The sequence below is a fragment of the Ornithodoros turicata genome, unplaced genomic scaffold, assembly GCF_037126465.1.
Source record: "Ornithodoros turicata isolate Travis unplaced genomic scaffold, ASM3712646v1 ctg00000958.1, whole genome shotgun sequence".
NCBI lineage: Eukaryota > Metazoa > Arthropoda > Arachnida > Ixodida > Argasidae > Ornithodoros > Ornithodoros turicata.
In genome coordinates, this window is record NW_026999427.1 from 381,484 (window position 1) to 406,390 (window position 24,907).

The following is a 24,907-nucleotide window of genomic DNA, read 5'->3' on the forward strand; positions in this document are numbered from 1 at the left end:
AAAGAAGCTCCATCCTTTTTTATTTCCTTCGTGTTCTTTTTAAAAATAAGTTGTACTTCAGAAAGCAGCAAGGGAATGCTCAAGAAATGTATAATATCTGTTGGCCTGTGCTCTTTTTCTCCTTGAAATATCCTTGCCCATTATACTCTAATATTGCCGGAACACCAAACTAGGCGGGTGATGTTTGATCGGTCAGTGTATCGTACTATTTTGCACAGCACAGCTGACTGCCTCTGTACTACACGTACATATTACGTCATCTGATTGAGTTCATATTCATGGGTGAGCACTTAACCAGGAAGGCTTCATAGCTTCATATGGTACTTGCCAAGAATGTTGCGAAAGCTTTGCTCAAAAAGCAAGACGTAACTACCAAGCAGCGAAACGCAAAGTTTTACACATTAAGTTGGCAGTGTGCTTGATGAGTACTAGAAGTACATATTTGTGATGGACCACCTCTCATGGCATAGTGGTTAGGATGATCGCTTTTCATGCAGAGACTGGGAAGTGACGTGGGTTCGAATCCCGCCCACACATGCAGTGCTGTCTGGGGTTTTCCGTGGGTTTTCGGGCACACATTCCTGACGAATGTCGGCACAGTTCCCTCTGAAGTCTGCCCGGGACGCATACCAACTCCCCCTGTGCCCCACTCCTTCCTGCTGTCCTCTCTCTGTCTGTATGCCGGTCATAGCCACAGTTATACTTCGCAGCACTAACACAGAATAATAAAAAAATTACAATGGGGTACATTGTACTGTACCTGAGGTAAATGTCACCATGTACACAGTTTTTAGCTACTTTGCTGCTTGTTGATCCCAAGATCGCTCGGTTAAACCCGGCCTATAGGATGGAGGCGGAAGAGTACAAGTTGTCCAGACATGCCGTCTTCCGCCAGGGACGTTAAATGTGGTGTTTCGTGTGCACGACCTACTAGATTATAGCGGCCATGTCATAATACGCTCTGCAAGTAACCGAGCGTTCTGCGCATATCTCCTCTCCCGATTACTCCACTCGGGAAGCCCCATTGGCTACGGCGCCGCACTCCCTCTTCCTTCTCACTGCCTCCTCTCATGCGCAGAGACGCACTTGCACCCGTCCGCACAATCAGCTAGGGGCGCTACTCCTCCGTCCGCGAGATCTGCATCATGATTGGATGATGGAAATTGGAATTTTGAACGCGCAGAAGCGGACGCACGATTGCCGTAGCAGACGATATCAACAGTATGAAAACGCGTAGAATAATGATGATAATCAACTTTAGAAAGAAGAATCTCTCGTGGGACATCCACCGCTTGTACCGGACCGATGAGTATAGCCAGCGCCTCCTCTGTTACTCAATGCCTCTCCATTTGGTCAGAGCTGCCGTACTGCGCATGCGTATTAGTTCACGTTCTCTCGTTTGACGGCGCCACTACCCTACACCCAGGTCTGACGCGCGCTGACGTCACCTGCCGCACATGTTCGTGTTTTGATGTTTTCTTTGTAATCACTCGCAAGAAAGTGCTTGCTGCACACAACGGAACAGTTGAAAGTAATGTTCGGCTCCCAATCTTTCCTCGCTATCAGTTTCTACCACTTCTTTCGTAACGCGAGATCCGCAGGCACCTCGTGAAACGATACCCCTTGCTCCTTTTTCTTGGTCCCAGAAGTAAAAAAATGGCAGAAGGCAGTACGCAGTACTGCATTTTTCGAAACGTTCGAAACCGCGCTTATCGAAATCAGACAAGAGCGCATAGCAGACGACAAGGGGTATAGGGAAGTGGCGCCCTCTACGTGCCCTCCGCGGGAAATGGAAGCGACTCGGCGCATCTGCAAATGGACAGGCACTGCTCTGGAGGAGGCACTGGTATAGCGCCACCGCTAGCCTCTAAATGCGGCGCTGGAAAGGGGTCCGTATGACGTCCTCGCTATAACCCGGTAGGTCGTGACCGTGTGTCGAGATTTCGGCGTCCGTTAAAGGACGCTCAGCACACCAAAATTAATCCACACACCCGACCACTGTGGCGTCACTCATGATCGCAGTTGTCTCGTGACGTAAACCCCAAATTATTAGGTATACTGGGTGCATTAACTAAGCGCCTCGGAGGTGCGAGTTGTTTCGGACTCCACTCACTGAAAGCGCCACTCGCGCACCCGAGAGTGCCCGAGAGAGTGAGATTCCTTTTCAAGTTCCCGTTTGAAATGGGTGCATGGCTGCATTTGTCGATTCTTGTGTATACCCTATAATAATCCTTAGGGATACCAAGTGGATGTGTACGGTACTTACTACTACTTTTACTTGCGCAAATTTTCAACGGTTTGGGTTTAATAAATTCAACACCTTTAATAATGCATGCCTTCGTTCAGAAAATCGATTTTAATTGTTCGTTTCTTGCATTTACCATAACGAACAACGCGGCGTTTTACAAAGTAAAAAAAAAAAAAAAATGAAAGCTTACAGGACGGGTATATCTACGAATTTTTTTTAATGGCACCACAGGCGCATCTCCTTCGAAATAGAAAACATACTATGTATATTACTTGTTTTGTGAAAGGCGACGTGTCTAACGATTAATTGAATTACGTACACAAACACGGAAGTGAGGAATTGATTCTAGGATTAACTCGCAATCAATACAATATCTTCGCGTTTCTTACTGCTTGTACTGATTTTGGTATGAGACATTTCGTAGGTCCACCAAAAAGCATTCCCGCGGAGTGTTACGTCAACGCGGTTTTTCTCTCTCTCGGGAGATATGCTCCGTGTGACATCCCACCCCGGACCTAATTTGGACAATCCTGGAAGCAGCCGCAAGAGACGTACCACGAACATCTATTCCTGGATGTGGACATTGGGACCTATTTCGGACGTCCACAGGAGATAGTGTTCCCTTTGGGCTACCACCCCATTCTTTTCGGTAATTCGGTTTTGACAAGACTCAGAGTAAGGATCGATGTCCTATGTTGTCCAAAAAGGTTTGTAGAGGTTTTAGGCTAGTGCGTTGATAGACTGGATTTGACCATGGGCCATGTAATGTTGCTCTAGTTAGAGGGTGAAGTTCTAGTATCTGGTTTAACTGTACGATCGTAAAAGGTTGGTAGCCCGGCCAAAGGAGAAATATACCTTTCTGGATCACCACAGCGACGACACCAACGCGAATTGGTAGCCTCGTTCCTGCCCAGTTTGGTGTAACATATGGAAGAGTAGCCAGATAACAAAATTCGCACGTAGAAACATTTTTAGCTCAGGTCGCCAAAATGTAGCCAACCAGGCATATCTTTTATAACCCAAAAAAGTAGCCAATGGTCCACGACGTTTACCTTTGCTTTTTCACCTCGCATCTCGTGGCGAGTTTGACTGACCAACGGCCTGAAGTGTTTCTGAGCGCTGCTCATTGAGGCACGTTCCTAGTACTGATCAAGTCCCACCGGTTGTAGGCAACTTTTCTCCCGAACTCTAGAAAGGGCATGTGCGCGATATATGTGGAGTTACGTTGCACGTAGTATATATGTATAGGACGTGAGGCAGCATTAGCATGAAATGCAAAAGAGTGCTGCTCCAGTCATGGCTAATAACAATTGGGGGTTTGCGTCGCGAGATAACTGAGATCATTGGCGACGCCACAGCGCCTGTGGATTGCTTTTGCCGACCTGGGCGTTCTTTAACGTGCGATGAAAGCTCTCCCTCGTAGAATACGACGTGTCAAAGCAACTTGTGCCCTGCTACCAAGGCGGAGCGACCACGTTCGAACCCGCGATTTCGGGATTAGAAGGCGAACACGCTACCGACTAAGCCACCGAGACAGGTCCTGCCATTACTGTTTTCCTCCATTTGCACACCGTACTCTCCGTCCCCGCAAAGTACATCACTGCTAAACTTGCCGAGAGGCTGACGTCGTACCGGGGTTGAATACTGGCCAGTTTCTTCTTTTTTTTTTTTTTGTAGGCGGGGGGCAGCAGGAAGAGACGAAGTATGTTGCAGACTCCTGAGAAAGTGTGCTTCAAAAACTCGCAAACATCAACAACAACTTCATTGTGAGATGATGAATGGGGAGTTTCATCGCCAGGGGGCGATACTCTACCCCATTGCTGGTGGTGATGTGGAGAATGAAATAATGAGACCCTTCACAATAAGGATCCAAGTCCTATGGTGTCAAAAAGGTGAAAAGAGCTTTGAGGGTAGAGCGTTGTTGGACTGGGTTTGGCCAGGGACCAATCAACTTAGAGAGAGAGAGAGGGGGGGGGGCGAGAGTTCAGATCATTAAGCGACCCGAAGAGTGCTGTTCGGAAATGTTGGTAGTGTGGGCAGTGAAGAAGAATGTGCTCTAGATCTTCTGGAGTACCGCAGTGGCAGCATCTAGGAGAGTCAACTTGTCTCAAGCGGTGACGCCACCTGAGCTCTAAAGCCACATCAGGTCGCATCCGATGAATTAATGCAGCATCTTGACAAGAGTTGTTTCGTGGCATGCGGAAAGCGAGCGTTGGATCAACTATTCTCAACATAGATGGGGGAGAATGTCAGGTGTCCATTGGCGGGCTGCCAGAGGAGTCACGAGGCGTCGAAGTACGGAGCGACGATCTCCTCTTAGCAGCGCAATACTCTTCCGTCTCCGAGACGAGAGGGCTGCTTCTGTGGCGCTGTTCGCCTGTTCATTCCCCTCGACACCACAATGGGCTGGAACCCACTGGAGATCCAGCCTGTGCCCTGCTTCGTAAACAGGGTGGTAGGCCATTAAGACATCCGTCACTAGGAGTGCGGATGAGCCGCGTATGCCAGAATTTTAAATAGCTTGCAGTGCAGAGTTTGGGCAGTGAAGACTGCCCATTCCCGTGGTGTAAAATCAACGATGTGCTGCAGAAAGAAAAGGATGGCATAGGGTTCCGCAGCTGTTGACGAGGTTGGATGCGGAAGGCGTCGTCCTTGCACTACCCTGCTTCGGGTGGTATTACTAATGCCGCGGCGGAGTTGCCGTTTCTTAATGCGCCATCTGTACATGCTGCTGCAGCCGTAGAAAACTTTTCGTCTACCAGATCATGAAAATGGTCTCGAAGGATTTCAGGGGGAACCCGATCTCTTCGTTCCAGAAGCTTCGGAAGTCTTACGAAGGTGGGTGGTACCAGCGGTGCTAGGGGGCTTGCTGCAGTTTTACGTTCTTAGGCAGCGTAGGTCAGCAGCTTCGTTCTAGTGATTATAGGTGAACTGGCGTTGCTATACTGTTTCTTCATTGTTTGCCCTGGCCGTCCAATGCAAGTGCGAGGAAGTAGTTTGCGGCATGTATAGATTTGAGTTACCTTAGTGGTGTGTACGGCAGGAAGACGCAGAGCATGGACTTACTGAAATGGGTCAAGGATGTTCGAGGTCACTCGCGAAAATTGTGCACTCTTTATTCGCAGGTCGTCATGATTTCTTTTCTCAGATGAATCTGAAGGTCTGAACACCCGTACAGTCCACATCCGTCTCCAGGAAAATAGGTGACAGTGTTGCACGCCCTGTCCTCCCTCTTGGAATTACTTTACCACCTCACTGGAAAAAAATCACGAGAAAGCTGATGACACCAGGGGTGGGTCCAGACCCTCACTTTAGGGGAGGGGCGTTTTTTTGTCGAAATGCGTAGCGAAGGTGGGGAAAGGATGGAACCTGACGTTTAACATTATGATGCGTGTTCGTGAGGGGGTGTGATCCCTCAACCACCCGCGCACTTGGGTACGCCACTATTATTCATTGCCCAAGCGGCACAATGTACTGGTAGTCGAGTGCAATAGGGGTGGACGATTTGTGTCTTATCAATGTTCTTTAGTTTCACGAGTCTATTCAAGGCCTTCCACCTACCCGTCCACCCCTATTGCATTCGGCTTTCAGTACATTGTGCTGCCTGGGTGACAACGTCGCTTTTTTGACAGGAAAGCAGCTATTGTCATCTGTCATCTGCCGTCTGGTGTCACGTGATCAACGCTTTTAGCGACGTCATCAAGACATGCAGTTGACTGCAGGGCTTATTATGAGGGCCAACCGCTTCGGCTGCCGGCAGAAAGGGGAAGTCAGAGTCACCCCCGCGCTGTTCTTTAAAAACGAGAAGAGAAGGACGGACGAAACACACATTTTCAACTGTTTTACTAACTAGACGAAATGGGTACATCCAAAAAGGTTCCAGAAAGAGAACCAGGAAGACCGGCTATCCGAATCACGGATCTCTGGCGGAATCACGGCCACGGAATCGACTGATCGCAAAGTCGATCTTTGCGATCATTCGACTGTTGCTTTCAGTCGACGTACGCGCTCATGTAAACGCGCCTTGTGTGTACCAATCTATGGAGGGTAAACGTAAACAAGGCCCCGCCTCAACTGCCGTTGCCACGGAGACTTCAGCTGCTTTCCCGATTTGTTGAAAACGGGAGACACACCCTTTTTGTGGCGTACACGAACCACTCTCCTCAAATCAGAAGCGGTAACTATATCAATAGGCAGAGTGGTTAGCGCAGATCGTGTTTGCCGTTATACCGGATGTCGTGTTGGCACCAAACCCGAAGCGGTAAGAACGGCATCTTGTTAATTAGGCACGAGTACGAAACACGAGAGCTCATGTGTCATAATAGCATGCACAAGCCGTTCTGTGTGCACGACGAGAGGCTACGTCAACAACACACATCGTGATTGTTTGACGTTTTCCAGTAAGAAGACCAATATTACGAACGCGATTCAACAATACAAGTTTGTCAATTCGGAGTAACCAGCTGTTTTTATCGCCATTCACTCGGACGTTGTTGCTGCCGCGAGTTGTAGGGAACCAAAAAGAGCGTCTCGAATATTGTGCGGGGCTATTTTCTGTTGCGACACGTTGATCCCATGAAATTGCTGAGACTATGTTTACTTGAGTCTCTGGCTGCATTATGCTCGAAAGGGTCGCGGTCCTTGGCAACACTTAAGAATACACTAAAAATCTCATGACCATTTCCAAAGTATAACAGAGATCCCTTTATTTGCCGACTTCGTTTCTATGAGGCATATATTGCGAAATCGGCACATAATACTCGATCGGGCGAGCAGAATTACCGAAGGCATATTCACGAAGAACTGTCTGGGAGAAAGAAACAGTGTTCGTGAGACGTCATTCGGTCCCTCTTTGTGCAGCCGAAGGCCCTGCTGAAGGCCTGCAGTACTAGAAGCGGGAAGCGACACTTTTGCTGGACGTTCTGCTGTTCTTCTGCCTGACACCACTTGATGCAACTGCCCACAAAGAACAGTTGCTGAGGGGTCATGGAGAAGTGACGACGCTCCGCCATTAGACGATCGGAGGCAGACGGCTGCTTCATCGCTTCCTGTCCGGAAGAAAAGACGTCACGCATGTATACCGACTCACTCATATAGCGAGAAGATTTAACCCATCGTCATTGTCTGACAATGAGGGAGCACTGACATTGCCACAGCACAATCACAGTCATTACGTACATCTACTTGTTACTAGCCGTTGCTTATAGGCCCACTGGCATCACTACACTCTAAAAATGGTGACACTTTTGTGACGCGTTGCAAGCGTCACTTTTTTGCAAAAAAGTGACGCTTTGCTCAAGTGTCACTTCCAGACGCTTTTTGTTCCTTTTTGCTTTTTGAAGCATGTGTCACGAGAGCTCCCGCAACAAGTGTCACAAAAAACGTCGCACACTCTAAAAACAGGGCTTCACCGCATAGCACGCCGAAGGCCAACCATGGTACAGAATGATGCATTTATCACCGTTGGTTAGCTGAGAACAGGAGGCGCAAGCCTTTTTAGGACACTTATGCAGTTATGATAAGTGTCGAAATGGCTTAGCCTCGCGTTTTCAACAAACCAACAGTGATGAAGACATCGATCTGTACAATGGTGGCCGTCGGCGTGCTATGCGATGAGCTCTGTGTTTAAAGTGCAGGTGGTGTCGTGGTCACGACTGTGCTGGTGGTGCTAGCGAAAGGGCTTGCGGTTGTCGGTCTCACAGAGGTGCCGGCTGTGCTGCTTGGGGTATTTCCTGGGTTTTCCTCAGATACTTTGAGCCATATGATGTCGGCACAGGACGGACATTCCCCCACGGCGTCAGTCGTGACGTTGCCCTCGTGGTCGCAACATCGCCTAGTTGCATAAAAGTTGAGTGTATTGTCTCAATCACAATCTTGACAATCTTGGTAGTGCATTGAGTGCGCTCCCACGAGCCCACACGGGGAAGGAGCCAAAGCGTCCCAGACAGCACGAGACAGAATATGAGGCAGCTACTTAACTTTTATGCAGAAGACTCTCAGAATGTGGCTCTATAGACTTCAGAGATGAGTGAAACATGCAGCGGACACTGACACCTCATGTACTCGTATGTGGAAGGCACGCTCACATGCTAGGGGAAAAGGGGTGAAAAGAGAAACATTTTATTTCAGAATCTATACACTGCGAGGTAATCGCGCGGCAAGCACGGAGTTCAAGACCCTCCTGGTTGCTTGATTCCGTAGAACTCCGACTAAGATGGCAATCGTTGCTCGAACTGCATCTCGAAATACAGGGGTGTCCTGAAGGGAAGCATGGTAACTGAATAATTAGCAAAACAGCTTCATTTGCGCTTGCGTTGGCGACTCACACGCTACTCTGAAATTTCCTAATAAGGGTTCTGCAGGTCCTAAACATAAGTGGTCAGTTTAGATCACGACACATTAAAAAAGATAAGTGAAGACAAACGAAATGCAGAACGGAATTGGAAGAAACGGCGCAATGAAGTACGAAAAAAAGCATGCCGCAAAGCCTCCATTCTCGACAGCTACTCAAAAACCTTTGAATTTATCTCTATCGCTGTAACTTGCGATTTCGGATGTCAAAGAATTATGCCGCACAGATGCACTGGTGAAGGACGCTCATTACGCGAATACGCGTCGTGCCCGTGGTGCAGACGCGCGGATGCAATTGTCTGCTTGGTAACAATTTCACATGCGTAAAGTCAAGTATTTCCTAATGCTTTAGGGAAAGCAATGTGGGGTTTCCGAAAGTGTGCTCGCGTTCGACAGGGGGCAGAGACACAGAGACAATGCGGCACATTTTGCTCCAATTTATCCTCCAGCCTCCTGTATTCACATGATTACATTGCGTTCGTCGTTTCGAAAAGAAAACAAATCCCAAAGAACTTACCAATACGTCCGTGCTTCACTGAAGGATGCCCTCACATGATGCACCATCCTGCCGTGCACACGCATGTGAACGGTGTGACCTCATATATGACAGGCACTAGCATAGGTCATACGCACAGATTCCTCGAGATGTTCCAGTAACATCAACGTCTGAGTCGTCACAGTATTCCCGAAAGCGAGTTAAATAAGCTACATTAGCAGATAAAACCGGACGCGAGAAACCTCGTGAGCGTCCTCGCTTGAACTGGCCAAAGACTTGCCCATTGTTGGTAGCTGAATGAGAAAACATAGAGATCCGAAGCGTTCAAACAGCGAAAATATCAAACCATGTGTCACGGGCAACGGCCGCAGCTGCGGCAAGTGTCACAACTGCAGTGTTCAAACGCCCTCCCAGGCTTCAGTAATCATCTACGACACCTCAGCCACTTCGGTGGCAACAAAAACGCGTTTCCGGTAACTGTATATGGACTAAGTTCGCTCTGTGACACATTCCAAATCCAAGTTTGGGCTCGCCCCAAAGTGTCACTCCAATTCCACGTGTCACGAAAGTGTCACCGTTTTTAGAGTGTAGGGCATCACCGGGGCTCTGTGCGTCATCCAGCCCGTTATAATGGACCCAGCCCGTTCATACCAGAAGGTAAATTTTGGTCTATTCTAAAATCACAAATGGGTAACAACAAACCCTATGTTGTAGACAGCTCTGGTCAACCAATGGAGAGGACTCACCTGCTGCTGAAAGGTTCAATGAATATTTCTGCTCTATGTTCAACCGTGAAACTACAGAGTGCTCTTTGTTGCCCCGATGCCCTATGCTGGAAGGCGAGTCCTTAGGTCCAGTTGTTATCTCAGCCTCTGGTGTTCTTAATGTTAATAACTTATCAGTGTCTTCGTCTCCAGGTTGTGATGGTATTTCCTCCAAAATTTTGAAACTGACGAAAGATGTTTCCTCACGAGCACTAGCAATATTGTTTCAGCAGTCCTTTGGACACGTCTGAAGTCCCAGATGATTGGAGGGACGCGATTATTATTCCCATACCTAAGTCCGAACACTCTTTATCAGTTGAAAACTACAGGCTTATATCTCCTACTTGCGTGTGTTGTAACATACTTGAGCATATCCTATTTTCTGTTATTGCGAGATATCTTGAGTCCAATAACTATTTTTTTATTAATCAACACGGCTTTAGGAGCGGGTTTTCCTGTGAAACTTTTTGAGTTTATAACGGACGTTTTTAGTTCCTTCAACCGTGGTAAGCAGGTATAGATGCAGTCTTTGTTGATTTCATTAAGGCTTTCGACCGTCGGCCCCATCATCGCCTGATACAACCAAACAACCAAACAGATTGAGCACGTCTACGCACTAAACGATTGGACACTCGACAAAGTGACAGATATTAAATACCTGGGTGTCCATCCCACAGCAAACCTTAGGTGGAATCTCCATATCTCTCAGATATCACAGAAACCAATTCAGATACTGGGTTTCCTTAGAAGGACGTTGTATCTAGCCTCACCGGAAGTAAAGTTAATGGCGTACAATTCCTGTGTTCGTTCGAAGGTGGAATATGCGTCTGCAATATGGAGTCCATACCAAAAATACCTAATTGACCAACTGGAACTAATTCAAAATAAAGCTGTGCGCTTTATTTACAAAAATACGACTCTGACAGCATGACATACTTAAGCATAAGGCAACAATGGGTATCCCGCTTTTGGAGAGCAGACGAAAATTACGCAGTTATTCCTTTCGGGGTGTCACTATTTACAAAGCGCCCACCACTCCTCCAGCCGTGTTGACCACTCTCTCAAACTCCAAGCTGAATATGGGGCTACCGAGTACTTTTATCACCCACCATTGCGGGCTGCCATTCGCGACTGGAATTCTCTTCCCGAGCATGTCGTTGCATCACAATCATACAATGACTTTGTGCAAAACTGTGAGAGGTTTTATTTGTGTTAACCCTGTAATCGCTATGCAGTGTATTGTGTATATTTGTTCCCCCCCCCCTTATGAAATGCCTTCTGTAGGCACTTAAGCTATATGAATAAATAAATAAATACGCGACAAGGAACAATATCATATCGGAGGAAGGAAAGCGCAGCGGGCTCGTCACGTCGCCGCAGAAATAGGGGTCAGCTGTCACACTCGCTATTTAAAGAAAACGGAGCAGAGGAGCTGAGCCGTTTTCCCCGCCTGTCAGAGGCACGAGCAAAAACTAACTGAAGCTTTCATTGTCATGGAAAGTATGGCAAGGTGCACACAGCACAACACTTGTTTCTGTCACGAGTAGGTAAGATTTTCCGTTCTTGCAGTTTTGATATTTCCCACGACACACACAAAAACTCGAGTGCACTCAAGAATGCACGAGTTCATAATGTTTATTAATCTTTCGGAAATATTTTCACGGATTTTCAGCGGAATACGCTGTAGCGGAATAGTTGGTTCAGCTGCTCAGGTGAAGTCACTGCAGGTGTCGTAGGGTTCAGTTGTCCCGTACGATGCGGGGTTAAGTTGTCATGCGCTTCGACTGGAGCAACTGACAGCGGCCTTTTTAGTGCATCTTTGTGATAGTGTAATAATTTAGTGCCGCTTTTTACATTTACAATGCAGGTCTACCAGCCAGTAAGGGCTAGCTTGCATGAATCCTGAACAGCTAGGACACACGAGGAAATATAAAGGCTTAAGATAGTAGGTCCTTCTCTGCTCGGTTAGTCAGTTCTTCATCCGCATTTCCAATGTTATTTCATTCGGTACAACTCCACAATAAAGATTCCGAGAAAATGTAGCTGAGACGACCTGCCCCAGCCCGTGTGGCAACCTGTCTCGCTACTGGGGCGTATTTCCACACTTGACGACATTCGCTTAAATCACTTATAATTTTTTTTTAAAAGCCAGCTTTAGTTTAAAGTGTGCAACGTCTAGCCAAAACATCGCACTAGAAACCAGCGTTGGTTGCATCGGCCTGACCACCGTACTTTCGTCACAGCAAAAGTCAGATCTGTGGCAACTCTCTCCGGTCTCCCGTACTGTTGCGGCGAGTCACTCTCTTCAGTCATGTCACCCGGTGCGGACTGCACGCCCCCTAGTGATGCCACTGCTTATAGGCCTATGTCAGGTTTGCGAGGAAATCAGTGATGTCATTGAGTCATTTGTGAGTCTAGTTCGCGACCTGGAAAGCTAAACCGTATATGCTAAAAAATAAAATAAAAATAAGCGGCGACTTTAAGTCGCCGCTGATTTTTTAAATATAAGGTATAGGTAACTGCGAGAGAAATGCGTTAGCATTAAACGCCTTATCCAGTCCATACTTGACATTTGCGTATCCACTTCCTTTCTAAATCCAACTTCCGGTTATTCACTTCCGGTCTAAACCCGACTTCCGGTCGTCCACTTCCCGTCTAACCTGACTTCGGGTTGTCTGACTCCGGTCTATACTTGACTGGTTCGACACTTTCGATTACTTTATGTAAGCTCATTTAATAAGTCTCAGTTACCTTTAATTCGCTTTAATTACCGTTCATTACCTTTAACAACATTTAATTGTCTTCGGTAATCTTTAATTTCGACCCATTCTTTTCTAAATTACATATATCTTGCACTCATTACCTTTAAACTCAACTGTCTCGCTTTAATTGCCTCTAATTACCTTCAATCACTCTTACCTCTTAATTACCTTCGACTGCTTCAATTTCAAATCATTTCCCTCCATTTACATTTACCCTCTTATATCCCCTTTACATGTCCACTTATACCTCTGCCTCGGTGAGGCTTCGCCATCTCATACACATACACACCACACACACATACAGCTTTTTCCATTTTGACACTCCTAATGGTAACACATTAATAAACAGTGCGCAACTAGCAGAGTTTTCAACGTGCGCAAACTGACCGTGAAGGCTTGGAAGGCGATGTGCATAGCGAGCGCCAGTTGTATGGACGTTGGCTCCAGGTCAGACTCGTCCCAGCTGTACCCGAGGAACTGCTTGCGCAAGCACTGCACCTTCCGCTGCAGTTCATGTCTGAAGCCCGGTGACCAAACGGCCTCGTAGCGCCCGGAGCCGTTGAGCAAGCGATGATCGCCAAATACCATCTTGCTTACTTCCAGGCTCATCCCGTGGCCCAAGCCCGCATAGTTGAGGGAGAGGGACTGGTGGAAGGTGTAGACGGGAGGCATCAGGAAAGAAGGAGGCAACTCGACGAGGTTGTAGACGGGAACCATGTAGGGCAGTCGAACCACAAAGGGTGGAAGGAAGACACTCGACTGATTCCGCACACCGTAGTGAAGAAGGCTTCGGACGTACTGGGCTGTTCGCCTTGAAGCGCTCAGGAAAGTGTCCACGTAATCTTCGTCTTTCTGGTCGGGAAGGTAAGAGTACAGCCTGCGGAATGGGTGCACAAGTCATACGCAGAGCACACGTCAGAAGACCTTGGACAGTTAAAAAAAAAAAAAAAAATGTTAGCGTAGTTGTTGAAGACATTGCCCTGAGTTCGGGGTAGACGACGCGGACGGAATACAAGTGTATGGTAAGGAGACTCGGAGACAAGAGACTTCCGTCCCCGTCGTTTACCCCGGACTCAGGGTAATGTTTCAGCAACTAGTCTACACCAGCTACACTGTTAAAACAGAACTTCACCGCATAGCACGCTCCTAGCCAACCATCATTCCGAATAATATCATTCTGTGTCCTGATTTCTTCAAAATAGGGGGGAGGCGCCTATCTGGGACAAGATAATGTGTCCCAGATAGGCGCCTCCTTCCATTTTCAACAAATCAATACACAGAATGATATCATTCGGAATGATGGTTGGCTATGAGCGTGCTATGTGGTGAAGTTCTGTTTTAACAGTGTAGCGTGCGCCTTGCTACTGTTCTACACTGTTGAAACAGCACTTCACCACATAGCACTCTCCTAGCCAACCGTCATTCCGAATGATATCATTCTGTGTCCTTATTTGCTGAAAATGGGAGGAGGCGCCTATCTGGGACACATTATGCTTGTCCCAGATAGGCTCTTCCCCCTGATTTGAACGAATCATGATACAGAATGATATCATTCGATATGGCGGCTGGCTAGGAGCGTGGTATGTAGCATCTACTGTGAGTGTTTATATTGGGCAAAGTCTACTTCGTGTGCCTGCACTCTTAAAAATGAACTTCACCGCATAGCACGCTCCTAGCGAACCATCATCTCGAATGATATCGTTATCTGCCCTGATTTGTTGAAAACGGGAGGCGTACGCCTTTTCTGTGACAATTATGAACAGCATAAGTGTCACAAAAAAGGCGTTCGCCTCCCGTTTTCAGCAAATCAGTGCAGATAACGATATCATTCGAGATGATGGTTGGCTACGAGCGTGCTATGCGGTGAAGTTCTTTTTTAAGAGTGTGGTTTTTCTTTGCCATTCTTCTTTGTGTGCTTTGGGACTTTCCTGCGAGGCAACTGTGTCCGGTATTTGAGGAGCATATCCCTCCTTGCCTACCCCCTAAAAGTCCCAAGAGTCCCAATGAGTCCCGTAAGAGTCCCAATGACCTTTCCCGCACTCTTAAAAATGAACTTCACCGCATAGCATGCTCATAGCCAACCACCATCTCGAATGATATCGTTATCTGCCCCGATTTGTTGAAAACGGGAGGCGTACGTCATTTTTGTGCCACTTATGCTGTTCATAGGTGTCCCACAAAGGGCGTACGCCTACCGTTTTCAACAGATCAGGGCAGATAACGATATCATTCGAGGTGGTGGTTGGCTAGGGGCGTGTTGCGTTGAAGTTCATTTCTAAGAGTGTGACAATGATGAACCCGACCAAAAGTCTTCCGATATACTGTTAATATGAATGACAGGTGCCTCACTCTACAAAATTGTAACACGCCACATACGATAAAAATACGCAGTGCTAGAAAACCTTTGGCACCGACTCGTAATCAGGATTACCAAGGTCACTAGAGTCTTTGAAGACGTTCTTAGACAAAAAAGGAGATCAAAGCGATGTTATGTTCGAATTAGTCGAGTTAATGACATTGCACCCGTCTACCTGTTAAGATCCTCCAGGTGAGTAAGATGGGGCGGTCTGAAGAGGAATAGTCTCAACGAGTCCACCTTGTCGGTTAGTTTGGTAGTGTTGATCTCTTTCTTCTCGGACAGGTACCGCAGGATACGAATGGTGACTCTCGTCACGTGGCCCAGCATATCTTCAATATCTATTATATCGTCGATGCTGAAATGACGCTCAGCATGAACGTACAACAACGCATGTGGCATAAACCTATACGCGTCCGAAAAACATTGCCGCCAGATGTCCGTCAACTTGTACTCGTATCCTGGAACTGTAGAGCTGTACGCCAGAGGATGAGACGCATATCTCGCTAAGTGCCAGACCACGTAAAGCCCAATGTAGGCGTACAGCGCAGCGGGATCTGTCTTCTCAAAGAGCGTCGCAGAGAGAGCCTCGAAGTGCTCCGTGTCGACGACGAAGAGCTCACGCGAAACATTTGGCTGGGAGAAAAATTCCTTGGAGAGGACGGCGAAGACGTGGCTCCACATGACAGCCCTCGTGTAAAATGGCACAAAGGCGACTTGGCCCCTTGAACCAGTTCGTAGGGCGAGGCGCGCTTCTTGATTCACAAGACGCATTGCTTCAACGAGCCTGGAGTAGGACATGCCCTGGTCGCCAATGATTTCGGCACATCGGCGAACGTACACGTCCAGGTTACGGTCTTCTTCCAGAGCATCGAGGAAAGCTACCCAGCGATTGAGGTCCTCATTGGGGAGGACGTAGAAAATGTGTTCGCCCTTCCTTTGCAAATTTTGACCGACCGTTAGTCTGAAGAAAACAGCGATACCCCATTCAAGGTTGAGGGTCACTAGGCTTTTGGTGACACGGAGCATGTTCACTGGAGGCATCTGTGGAAATGGCAAAGCGGAGGCGTTCAACACCATCTGAATCTTCTCGACGCTTTCCGGCTTCCTGTTGGACAGTTTGATGCAATTGCGCAAAATAATTCCGAGCTTCTGCAAGGCGTTCTGCCTCGCCGTGACAGGCACCGTAGACAACCATCGGATAGTGGATTTTCGCAGGCCGCTCTGTACCTTATCAACGATAGATGATTTGATGCTGCCGCAGGTGTACTGGAAAAAATCGTGGCAAGGTGAAGCGCTCGCCTCAATCGAGCGTCGGACTTCGAGGGCGACCGTGTAGCACTGTGGCTCGGAGCACTGTGCCAGGTATCGGTAGAGGAGGACAGGTAGCGCCAGAGTGATGGTGAATGTGACCAGGACTATGCTGCAGAGGAACAGCTTGTACTCTCGGTGCCGGTCGAATATGGGCTCGGAAGACGTATGGACGGGCTGCGGAAGAAGCATGAGCCTTTAACGCCGCATACTATTCTTGTATCGTCTTCCTACATTAGCTCTCAATATGGGGGGAATGAGCATTACGTGTTCGTGTCCGAAAGCAGCGAAGATCAGCGCTTTCGACCGCAGTCTACAGCCAGTCATGCTCGGTGTACACTATACGTTGGTTTCGGCGCAATTTCACCGGGCGCGGCCATGATGCCCCGACACTGCTGTAATGGCGATAGGGTGACGTCAAGCGAGATGGCTGCTCTCCAGGAAACTGCGGTATATCCCGTACTCTAAACTACGCGACCTAAGTGCGTTCTCCGCCGGTTGATTTGTCACTACTTTTACCATAACGTCACCAAGGCAAATCCTAAAACTGACCGTGATCCGTCAATCTGCACTCTTAAGAATAAACTTGAAAAATAAAACTGGAGGCGTACGCCTTTGTTGTTGCAATTATGAACAGCGTAAGTGACACAAAAAGGCGTACGCCTCCTGCCTCCAACAAATCAGGCCAGATAACAATATCATTCGAGACTATGGTAGGCTAGGAGAGTGCTGTGCGGAGAAGTTCATTTTTAAAAGAGCAGTGGTCCGGCGCTTACACTCTCAGAAGAAAGGGTGGAACAGTTACACCTTTTAGGAGGTAATAGTTGTCCCACATGTTGTGCATAAAAGTTGCAAATTTCCATCTGCTACCTCACTCTCAAAACAGAACTCCACCGCATAGCACGTCGTCGTCCACTAACCATTGCCACCCATGATAGGGTTTTATCACTTCTGATTCGGTGAGCGAGGGGCGCGCATGCCTTTTTGTAGCAATCTTGCAAACGGATTTTTATACGCGATCTATTAATTTTCGCGAATTTCGCGACCGCGAAAAAATCGCGAAAAATTGTACTCGCGAATAGAGCTCCACATTGATCGCGCGAAAGGAAGCAGACCTGGAATCGCGAAATTAAATACTCGCGAATCAGTTCCTATATTGCGATTCGCGAAAATTGGTACATCGCGAATAAAAATACGTTTGCAGTATATGATAATTGCGTTTACCACCCTTTTACACCCTTAATCAGACGCTGTGTTGACCTTATCGGTGGTAACTATAGGAGTTACCACCTTTTCACACCCTTTTTCTCTTAGAGTATAGGCTATGCTGGACTGGCGAGTTGGAGACGTGGTAACAATAAACTAGATCGCTCGCATCTGTTCCCTGTCTTTCTCTGCCAGCATTTGTCACATATTTTGACGAACAAGTGCCTGTAAACCGCGATCGTATCGGACTTTTCATGCACTCTAAAAACTGCACTTCACCGCATAGCACGCTCTGTGCCAACAACTGCAACGAATGACGAGGTTATCGCTTCTGATTCGAAGAGAGAATAGGGCGTACGCCTTTTTTGTGTCAATTTGGATACACGATAATTGACACAAAAAGGCGTTCGCCACATCTCTTCTCGAAGCGGAAGCGATAACCCTATCATTCGTGGCAATGGTTGGCGCAGAGCGTGCTACGCGGTGAAGTTTAGTTTTTATAGAGTGTGTATTTTGACTGCAACGACGTCGAAATCTGTTAAATGACGTTGTTTCGATTTGCTCTCTGCATCTTGCAACAACGAAAGGCAAGCATTTGACGGCCTGTCAAGATTCCAACTCAAATTTCTTAACTGGCAGTCAAGAATTAATAGGGCTCCTTGGATTTGCCGCCTTTTTGATGTTACCAAGTTAATAGCAATATTACCGTGCGCATTCTAAGGAAAAATGCTCTTACCTTTGACCTACACGCACTGGCGTAACCAGAAAAAAAAAAAAAAAAAAAGGGGGGGGGGTGTTTTTGGTCGTTCAAACCGTTCCCCCACCCCGAAATGGTACACTTGATAGTACATTTGAGAGAAGGAAGCAATGTGAAATCCCCCTCTCTCATCTAAAGTGTCCATCGAACTCCTCCGGAAATATTTTTCCTGGCTACGCCGCTGCTTACACGGGTTACCCGGATTTCCGGCTGTCCTCTACCACGATGTCACTGCATTCATGTGAGATTGGATTCTGGTTTACGCGAACGTAAATATATTAATATATATGCAGGAACTTTCTCTTTACCCTGGCTTCCGAGGTTACCGTTTCTATTCCATGATTTCGAAGTTTTGCGGTGCAATGCATTTCACGGAAATTGAATTGAAACAGCGTGACTGGCTCATTAGAAAGGGGGTAAACGCAGTCGCTACTGTACTGTAGGGGATACCGTTGTGTTGTCTAAATAGCACTCCCGTGGTTTATCTCATATCAAATCTCCAGGTGTTGCGAGACTATTTCTTTCGAGTAGGAAACACGCGCAGCACATTGTCCACAGTCAAATACAATATTGGCACAACGCTTTCAAGCGCAACCGGGGTAATATGGGACGGCGAGGTACTGACGGGCGATTTTAGCTAACCGTTGTGGGATTTGTTTTGTGCTGTTGTCGACAGGTGTCGCGATAAACAGATGGCGCATGTCGCTTGCGGGTAGATTAGGGGACGGATACCCGAATGACTTATTTAAAGGTACTGTAAAGCAGCAGAGGCCGAATTTCATTTAGCGTGGCTATTCGATAGTCCGAGCCATCAGTACAAAAACGGCGCAAATTTCATTCCAATCGGTGGTGCAGTTAATTAGAAAATTAAAATTAAAGATTACGGGCAACACTGTATTTGTATTCGGAAGGGATCCGTACTCTCAGGGAGTACGGCGGCAACCACGTTGCATGCGTATAACACTGGGCCCGACAGCCGAACAGCGCTGCGTTTGTTTTTGATTTTATTTCGCAAAAAAAAAAGAAAAAAAACTAAACAGGGGTCTCTGCATTCCTATGGAAATATGATACAAAATAATATAGCCACCAAAAGCACAAAACGCGACAAAATAGTGCTGCATACATAATACATATTCAACAGTCGCGCCACTGCACTACGCCGGATTTTTCGTAATAAATTAAAAATATTTAGAGAGCGTTGTCGGTCGTGTGGTTCCCCATATGGGATTTACAAGCAACAAAGTCTCAAGCCACGTCGCCAGCATATCCTGCTTGTCCATATACTGCTTTACAGTACCTTTAAGATGTGTTGGCGGACCGCAGAGGGTCGCTCTTCTTCTTGGGGGAAAGCCTTGGCTTGCGCAGTTTGAAGGCGAAATAAACCCTTTGTTAATTGTTCGAACTTATGTCTGCGTTCCTTGCGCGGGTCGGATGAACGGGCGTCGTGGTCCCGGTGATGGGTTAACCGGAAGGCTTCCCACACCGTGTTCCCAACAGTACACTTGTAAAGTATTTTATGCATTGTAACGGGGATATACGCATTGTACTTTGTGCGTGCCCGTCCTACGAGTCTGCTTTCTTCCACGACGATGCTCGTGAGAGTTACATCGGTGATTTATCTGTGTGGACGTGCTGCAGCCTCACTCGAGGCTACAGGTTATCGGCTGGAATAGAGCAGAACAGAACGAAGAAAACAAAAACGAACAACATAACAAAGTATTTTGTGTAAGTCATCGTTTCGAAATTGTGTGCAGGGTTCCACATTTTCGGCATTTACTCCTGCGAAGATTCGTCTCGGGCATTTTTCGGCATTTTAAAAATGGGCGACTGCAATTATCGGGGAGAGTTAGACAGGGACGAGATATTTCTCTGAAAATCGCGTAAAATACAGCTAAATGATGAAATCAGGAAATGAAACATCAAACCGTCAGTCCGTGAAATCAGGATTTTCTTTCGCGTATAATGATCAGGAGATTTCCTCTTGCGTCCCATTTCACAGCCGCTGCAGAAACTGCCAACCAACTCAAAAAGACGACTCCTGATCTAAACACGCAAGGTCTTCCCTTCCCTACTGCTTGACCAACACACTGAAAAATGAACTTCACCGCATAGCACGATCCTAGCCAACCATATAGTCTTGAACGACTGATATCGTTATCTGCCCTGATTTTTTGAAGATGGGAGGCGCACACCTTTTTCGTGACAACCAAGATCATAAGTGTCACAAAAAGGCTAACGCCTCCCGTTTTATACAAATCAGTGCAAATAACGATATCATGATGGTTTGCTAGGGCCGTGCTATGCGGTGAAGTTCATGTTCATTTCTAAAACTGTACACTCTAGAAAAAGCTTCACCACATAGCACACTGAAGACCAACCATTGTACGGAGTGATACCTCTATCACTCTGGATTTGTGGAAAGCGCAGGGCGTACGCCCTTTTGTGACAATTAACATTTCTGCATAAGTGACACAAAAAGGCGTACGTCTGTTTTCAAGAAGTCAGGGGAGATAACGATGTCACGCGGGATGATGGTTGGCTAAGAGCGTGCTATGCGGTGAAGTTCATTCTTAAGAGTGTAAAGGTTAGCGACCCCGCTGGGCGTAGTAAAAGACACAATCAGGTACCATATGCAAGAGTATAATTCGGAATTTTTCGTAACATGCCCAGTTCTGAAAAAAAATAAAAATATTCGTCAGGTACTTATAGGCATTTTTTGGCAAATGCCGAAAGCGCGGAACCCTACACTGTTAAAACAGAACTTCACCACATAGCACGCTCCTAGCCAACCGTCATTCCAAATGATATCATTCACTCTTAAAAATGAACTTCACCGCATAGCACGCTCCTAGCCAACCATAATCTCGTATGATATCGCTACCTGCCGTGATTTGTTGAAAACGGGAGGCGTACGCCTTTTCTGTGACACTTATGCTGTTCATAATTGTATAAACAAAATACAGAAACCGACACTGAAGATTCAGTGTCGGTTTCTGTATTTTGTTTATGTGATCTACAGGACTTGACTCCCCTCTTCGTATACGTTTCTGTTCATAATTGTCACAGAAAAGGCGTACGCCTCCCGTTTTCAACAAATCAGGGCAGATAACGATATCATTTGAGATTATGGTTGGCTAGGAGCGTGCTGTGCAGTGAAGTTCATTTTTAAGAGTGTTCTGTGCCCTTATTTGCTGAAAATGGCAGGAGGCGCCCATCTGGGACACACTATGCTTGTCCCGGATAGGCTCCTCCCCCTGTTTTGAACGAATCAGGACACAGAGTGATATCATTCGGAATGATGGTTGGCCAAAAGCGTGCTAAGCAGTGATGGCCACTAACTACTTCTACAGTAGTTTAACTGTAACTACTAACTACTTTGAGATTGAGTAGTTTAACTAGTAGTTCAACTACTTTTCAGGGGAGTAGTTAAAACTACTTCTTCAACTACTGCAATGTAGTTTAACTACATCTATAACTACTTAACGTTGTCCATCAACACCAATCCCTTGTAGTGTTCTTGGACACTTAAATATTAATCACAAGCAATGATAAAGTTTGGCTCAAGCCATTGCTACGATCGCCAAATACAAAGCTTGCGGCGAGATTCTTTCTGTGCCTACGCGATAAACTAATTTGCAGAATTATTTCACAGCAAATGAGGCTTACTGGACAAGCATTACAAGTTTTAGTATACATGCACGACACAATTGCTCTGTACCTCCGTTCTCATCAAACAAGTAGCTCAAGGTAAAAGTCGGAAGCACAATCGTGCCGTAAAGCTTGCGGCAAAATCGGAAGTAGTTGGCGCCTTCAGTAACCTAACTACTGTAGTTAACTACTTAAAATAGTAGTTGAACTAGTAGTTGTCACTACATTTCTGCAAGTAGTTGATAACTACTTTTTAACTACAATCAGGTAGTTTAACTACATGTAGTTAACTACTGGCCATCACTGGTGCTAAGTGTAATGTGGTATGTACAAGGGACCTCAGCAGGACTGTGAAGAGGGTTTTACATTCTTACCAGCGAATTAAGATTGGAAATCATGTCGTTCTCGAAGGAAACGGAACGGATGTTTCCTGACGGGGTGGAGTTGATTCGTCTTCTTGACGTCACACTCTGCTTGGCTCCTCGGCGAAGGAGAGGACTGCAAGAACGGGACGCACGTCTGCGAGGAACTTGCATCTGGAATGACGTCATCGCATCGTCACAAGGCTTTTTTTGTTCCGGTAGTGGATATTACGAAGAATACGCATCTACACTCTTAAAAATGAACTTCACCGCACAGCACACTCCTAGCCAACCATGATCTCGAGTGATATATCGTTATCTGCCCTATTTGTTGAAAATGGGAGGCGTACGCCTTTTCTGTGACAATTATGAACAGCGTAAGTGTCGCAAAAAAGGCGTACGCCTCCCATTTTCAACAAGTCGGGGCAGATTACGATATCATTCGAGATGATGACTGACTAGGAGCGTGCTATGCGGTGAAGTTCATACGAACTGTGAGGCGAGCCCTAACACTAGACCCCTGTGGTGTTATCCTCCAGTGCCTTTCGAGACCAAATTGGCTAGCAGAAGCTCGGACACTGTTTTCGGACTGGGTGTTTCTTCTCTGCTTGTTTAGGAAACTCGGGGGTAAGTACCAACCGAGGACCATTGGTCATGTGACCATATGTGTATGTTCGTGTTCGCGAACACGAAAGCGTAAGGAACACGCAAATGATTGTTTCGTTATGAGATACTGGATATAGGGTGGTCTTTAAAGTGGGACACCGCAACAAAATCGCCACCAAGGTTGTGGTATATCCGTATGTCATGAACATGTGTACGAAATATCCCGATCTGCGCAGATTTTACTCAAACGATACGAAGCGAGCGCTTCGCCTCTGTGACACAAGAGGGCGCTGAAAGCAACACACTGCTGACATCATCCCGCAAGAGAGAAAGAATGAAGGCTTGGAAGCAGACGACAATGCTGGGTGACGTCACGGAATCCTCCTCCGGACGTTTTCTGCTTTTCGCATTTCGGTATGTGATCGTCATCATTTACGAATTAATTGCTCACGCAAAATGAATGCGAATGTTGTATTCGGTATCAGGGGGTGGTTCGTGTTCGATATGATGCTCATCTATTTTTTTTTTTTTGAATCTTTGCGAAGTCTCCCTTTAGGCACTTTGAGCAACCTTCTTCTCAGCGAAGCGGTAACTCTGAGCAAAGCTGTAACTCACTGTTTCTTTGTCGTATCAAGAATGTCCTCCGGGGATTCCAATGTGCAGACACATATGACCATGCACATATATTTGGGTTTTCCGCGCAGGGCGATTGCCTCAATTTTCCCACGGGGCGTATGCATTGGAACAGAGTTCAGTGGAATCGAGGAAACTATTCCAAATTTCGTGAACTTCCACAAGCCTCGGACAGCATTCTCATTACCCGCACGTAATTTCAGTTGTGCACGATTACGTGGCGCCTGTGGGCAAGACGAGTGTGGGCTTCACCTAATGCATCGGTGAGTTAGGGGAAGCCTGCTTTACATTATCCCGCAGAGTAACGGATTCGATGTCGTTCCATGTCCAATTCATCATCTCAATAAAGTTGTTGTTGTTCTTGTTTGCCACATAGGGTTAACTTTGGCTATCTTTCGACACCAAGACTGGCATCACTAAGCTGGCAACCATGTCAACAGTGGCCACAGCGTACGCGTTGGGAAAGTGGCTCGCTCACGGACAGTGTCCTCAGCATCAATAAATCATTTCGTGCTGTCACGATCATACGGCATAACTGAAACATGCGTACGCATTGGCGGGTATATCGGCGGGTATGCGAGTTGGGCTGTGCGGGTGCGGGTTGAGTCAATGGCATCGCTGCGGATACGGGTTGTGCCCACACGGGTGCGGTGCGGGTACGGATTTTCATACCCGCACTCATCTCTAGTTATGAACTGTTGCACGGCGACGACTTACACGTCCACCAATCTGTGACCAGATGTATAAGCTCTGGCAGAGGGTTGGCACTGAGTTTGTTTTAGCCCAAGTTCGTTTGCGGCGTTATAGGGAGTCAGACCCTGTGGTTAGTCTTCCTCTTTGATACCAATACATCTCTATATGTAACTTCTTCGAACCTCGATAGTTATGTTTTCTCAATATATCTCAACAGTAAAACACGTAGACTTGCAGACAAATCTTTTTTAGGCTTCTCACTCGAAAAATACTTTTTCGGGAGTCGCAGTTCTTACCTCCGGAGACAGAACGTAGCTGCTGATTACAGGGCTTACGGAGCTACTTCGTTTGGGCTCGTAAGTCAATTCCATGATTGGCACTTGCAGGGGACGGCGATGGGAAGACTTTCTTTCGAAAGACGGAAAGTAAAACAGCACGCGCTCTCTCGTACGAGGCTCATGGGCAACGATGATGGCGATGATGATGATGTCGTCTATTATATCCCCCGAAAAAGTTTTCAAGAATTCCAGTAAAACCCATATCTGCCCGAATCTTTGCGGCCCTTCAACTTGTCGCTCTAGGTAAACCGCCGGAAAAGTGAATTATAATATCAGCAAAGAGAGCTATTTGTGACAACCTATTTGCTCTCCTTTTACAATCCCTTCCTGCAGGCAGGGCCGGTGGTAGGGGTTCGCGGGGCCTGAGACAAAGGCA

The 24,907-nt window shown here is 46.9% G+C and overlaps 1 protein-coding gene and 1 long non-coding RNA gene across 3 annotated transcripts; one reads left to right on the forward strand and one right to left on the reverse strand.

The window, feature by feature from the left end:
• Positions 1 to 6,934: 6,934 nt before the first annotated feature.
• LOC135375930 (neprilysin-1-like) lies at positions 6,935 to 24,646 on the reverse strand. The gene is made up of 5 exons (XM_064608552.1): positions 24,490 to 24,646; positions 22,274 to 22,435; positions 15,153 to 16,465; positions 13,009 to 13,498; positions 6,935 to 7,296 (listed from the first exon to the last, which is right to left on the reverse strand). Exons 1-5 carry the CDS (start codon positions 24,562 to 24,564, stop codon positions 7,042 to 7,044), a joined length of 2,295 nt encoding a protein of 764 aa, XP_064464622.1. The 5' UTR covers positions 24,565 to 24,646; the 3' UTR covers positions 6,935 to 7,041.
• Positions 13,002 to 24,012, forward strand: LOC135375933 (uncharacterized). 2 transcript variants are annotated; one of them, XR_010417435.1, is made up of 5 exons: positions 22,461 to 22,479; positions 22,801 to 22,888; positions 23,104 to 23,281; positions 23,704 to 23,763; positions 23,877 to 24,012. It is a non-coding gene; the product is annotated as an uncharacterized LOC135375933 (long non-coding RNA). The 2 variants fall into 2 exon arrangements; XR_010417436.1 differs by lacking the exons at positions 22,461 to 22,479; positions 22,801 to 22,888 and adding an exon at positions 13,002 to 13,485.
• Positions 24,647 to 24,907: the final 261 nt, after the last annotated feature.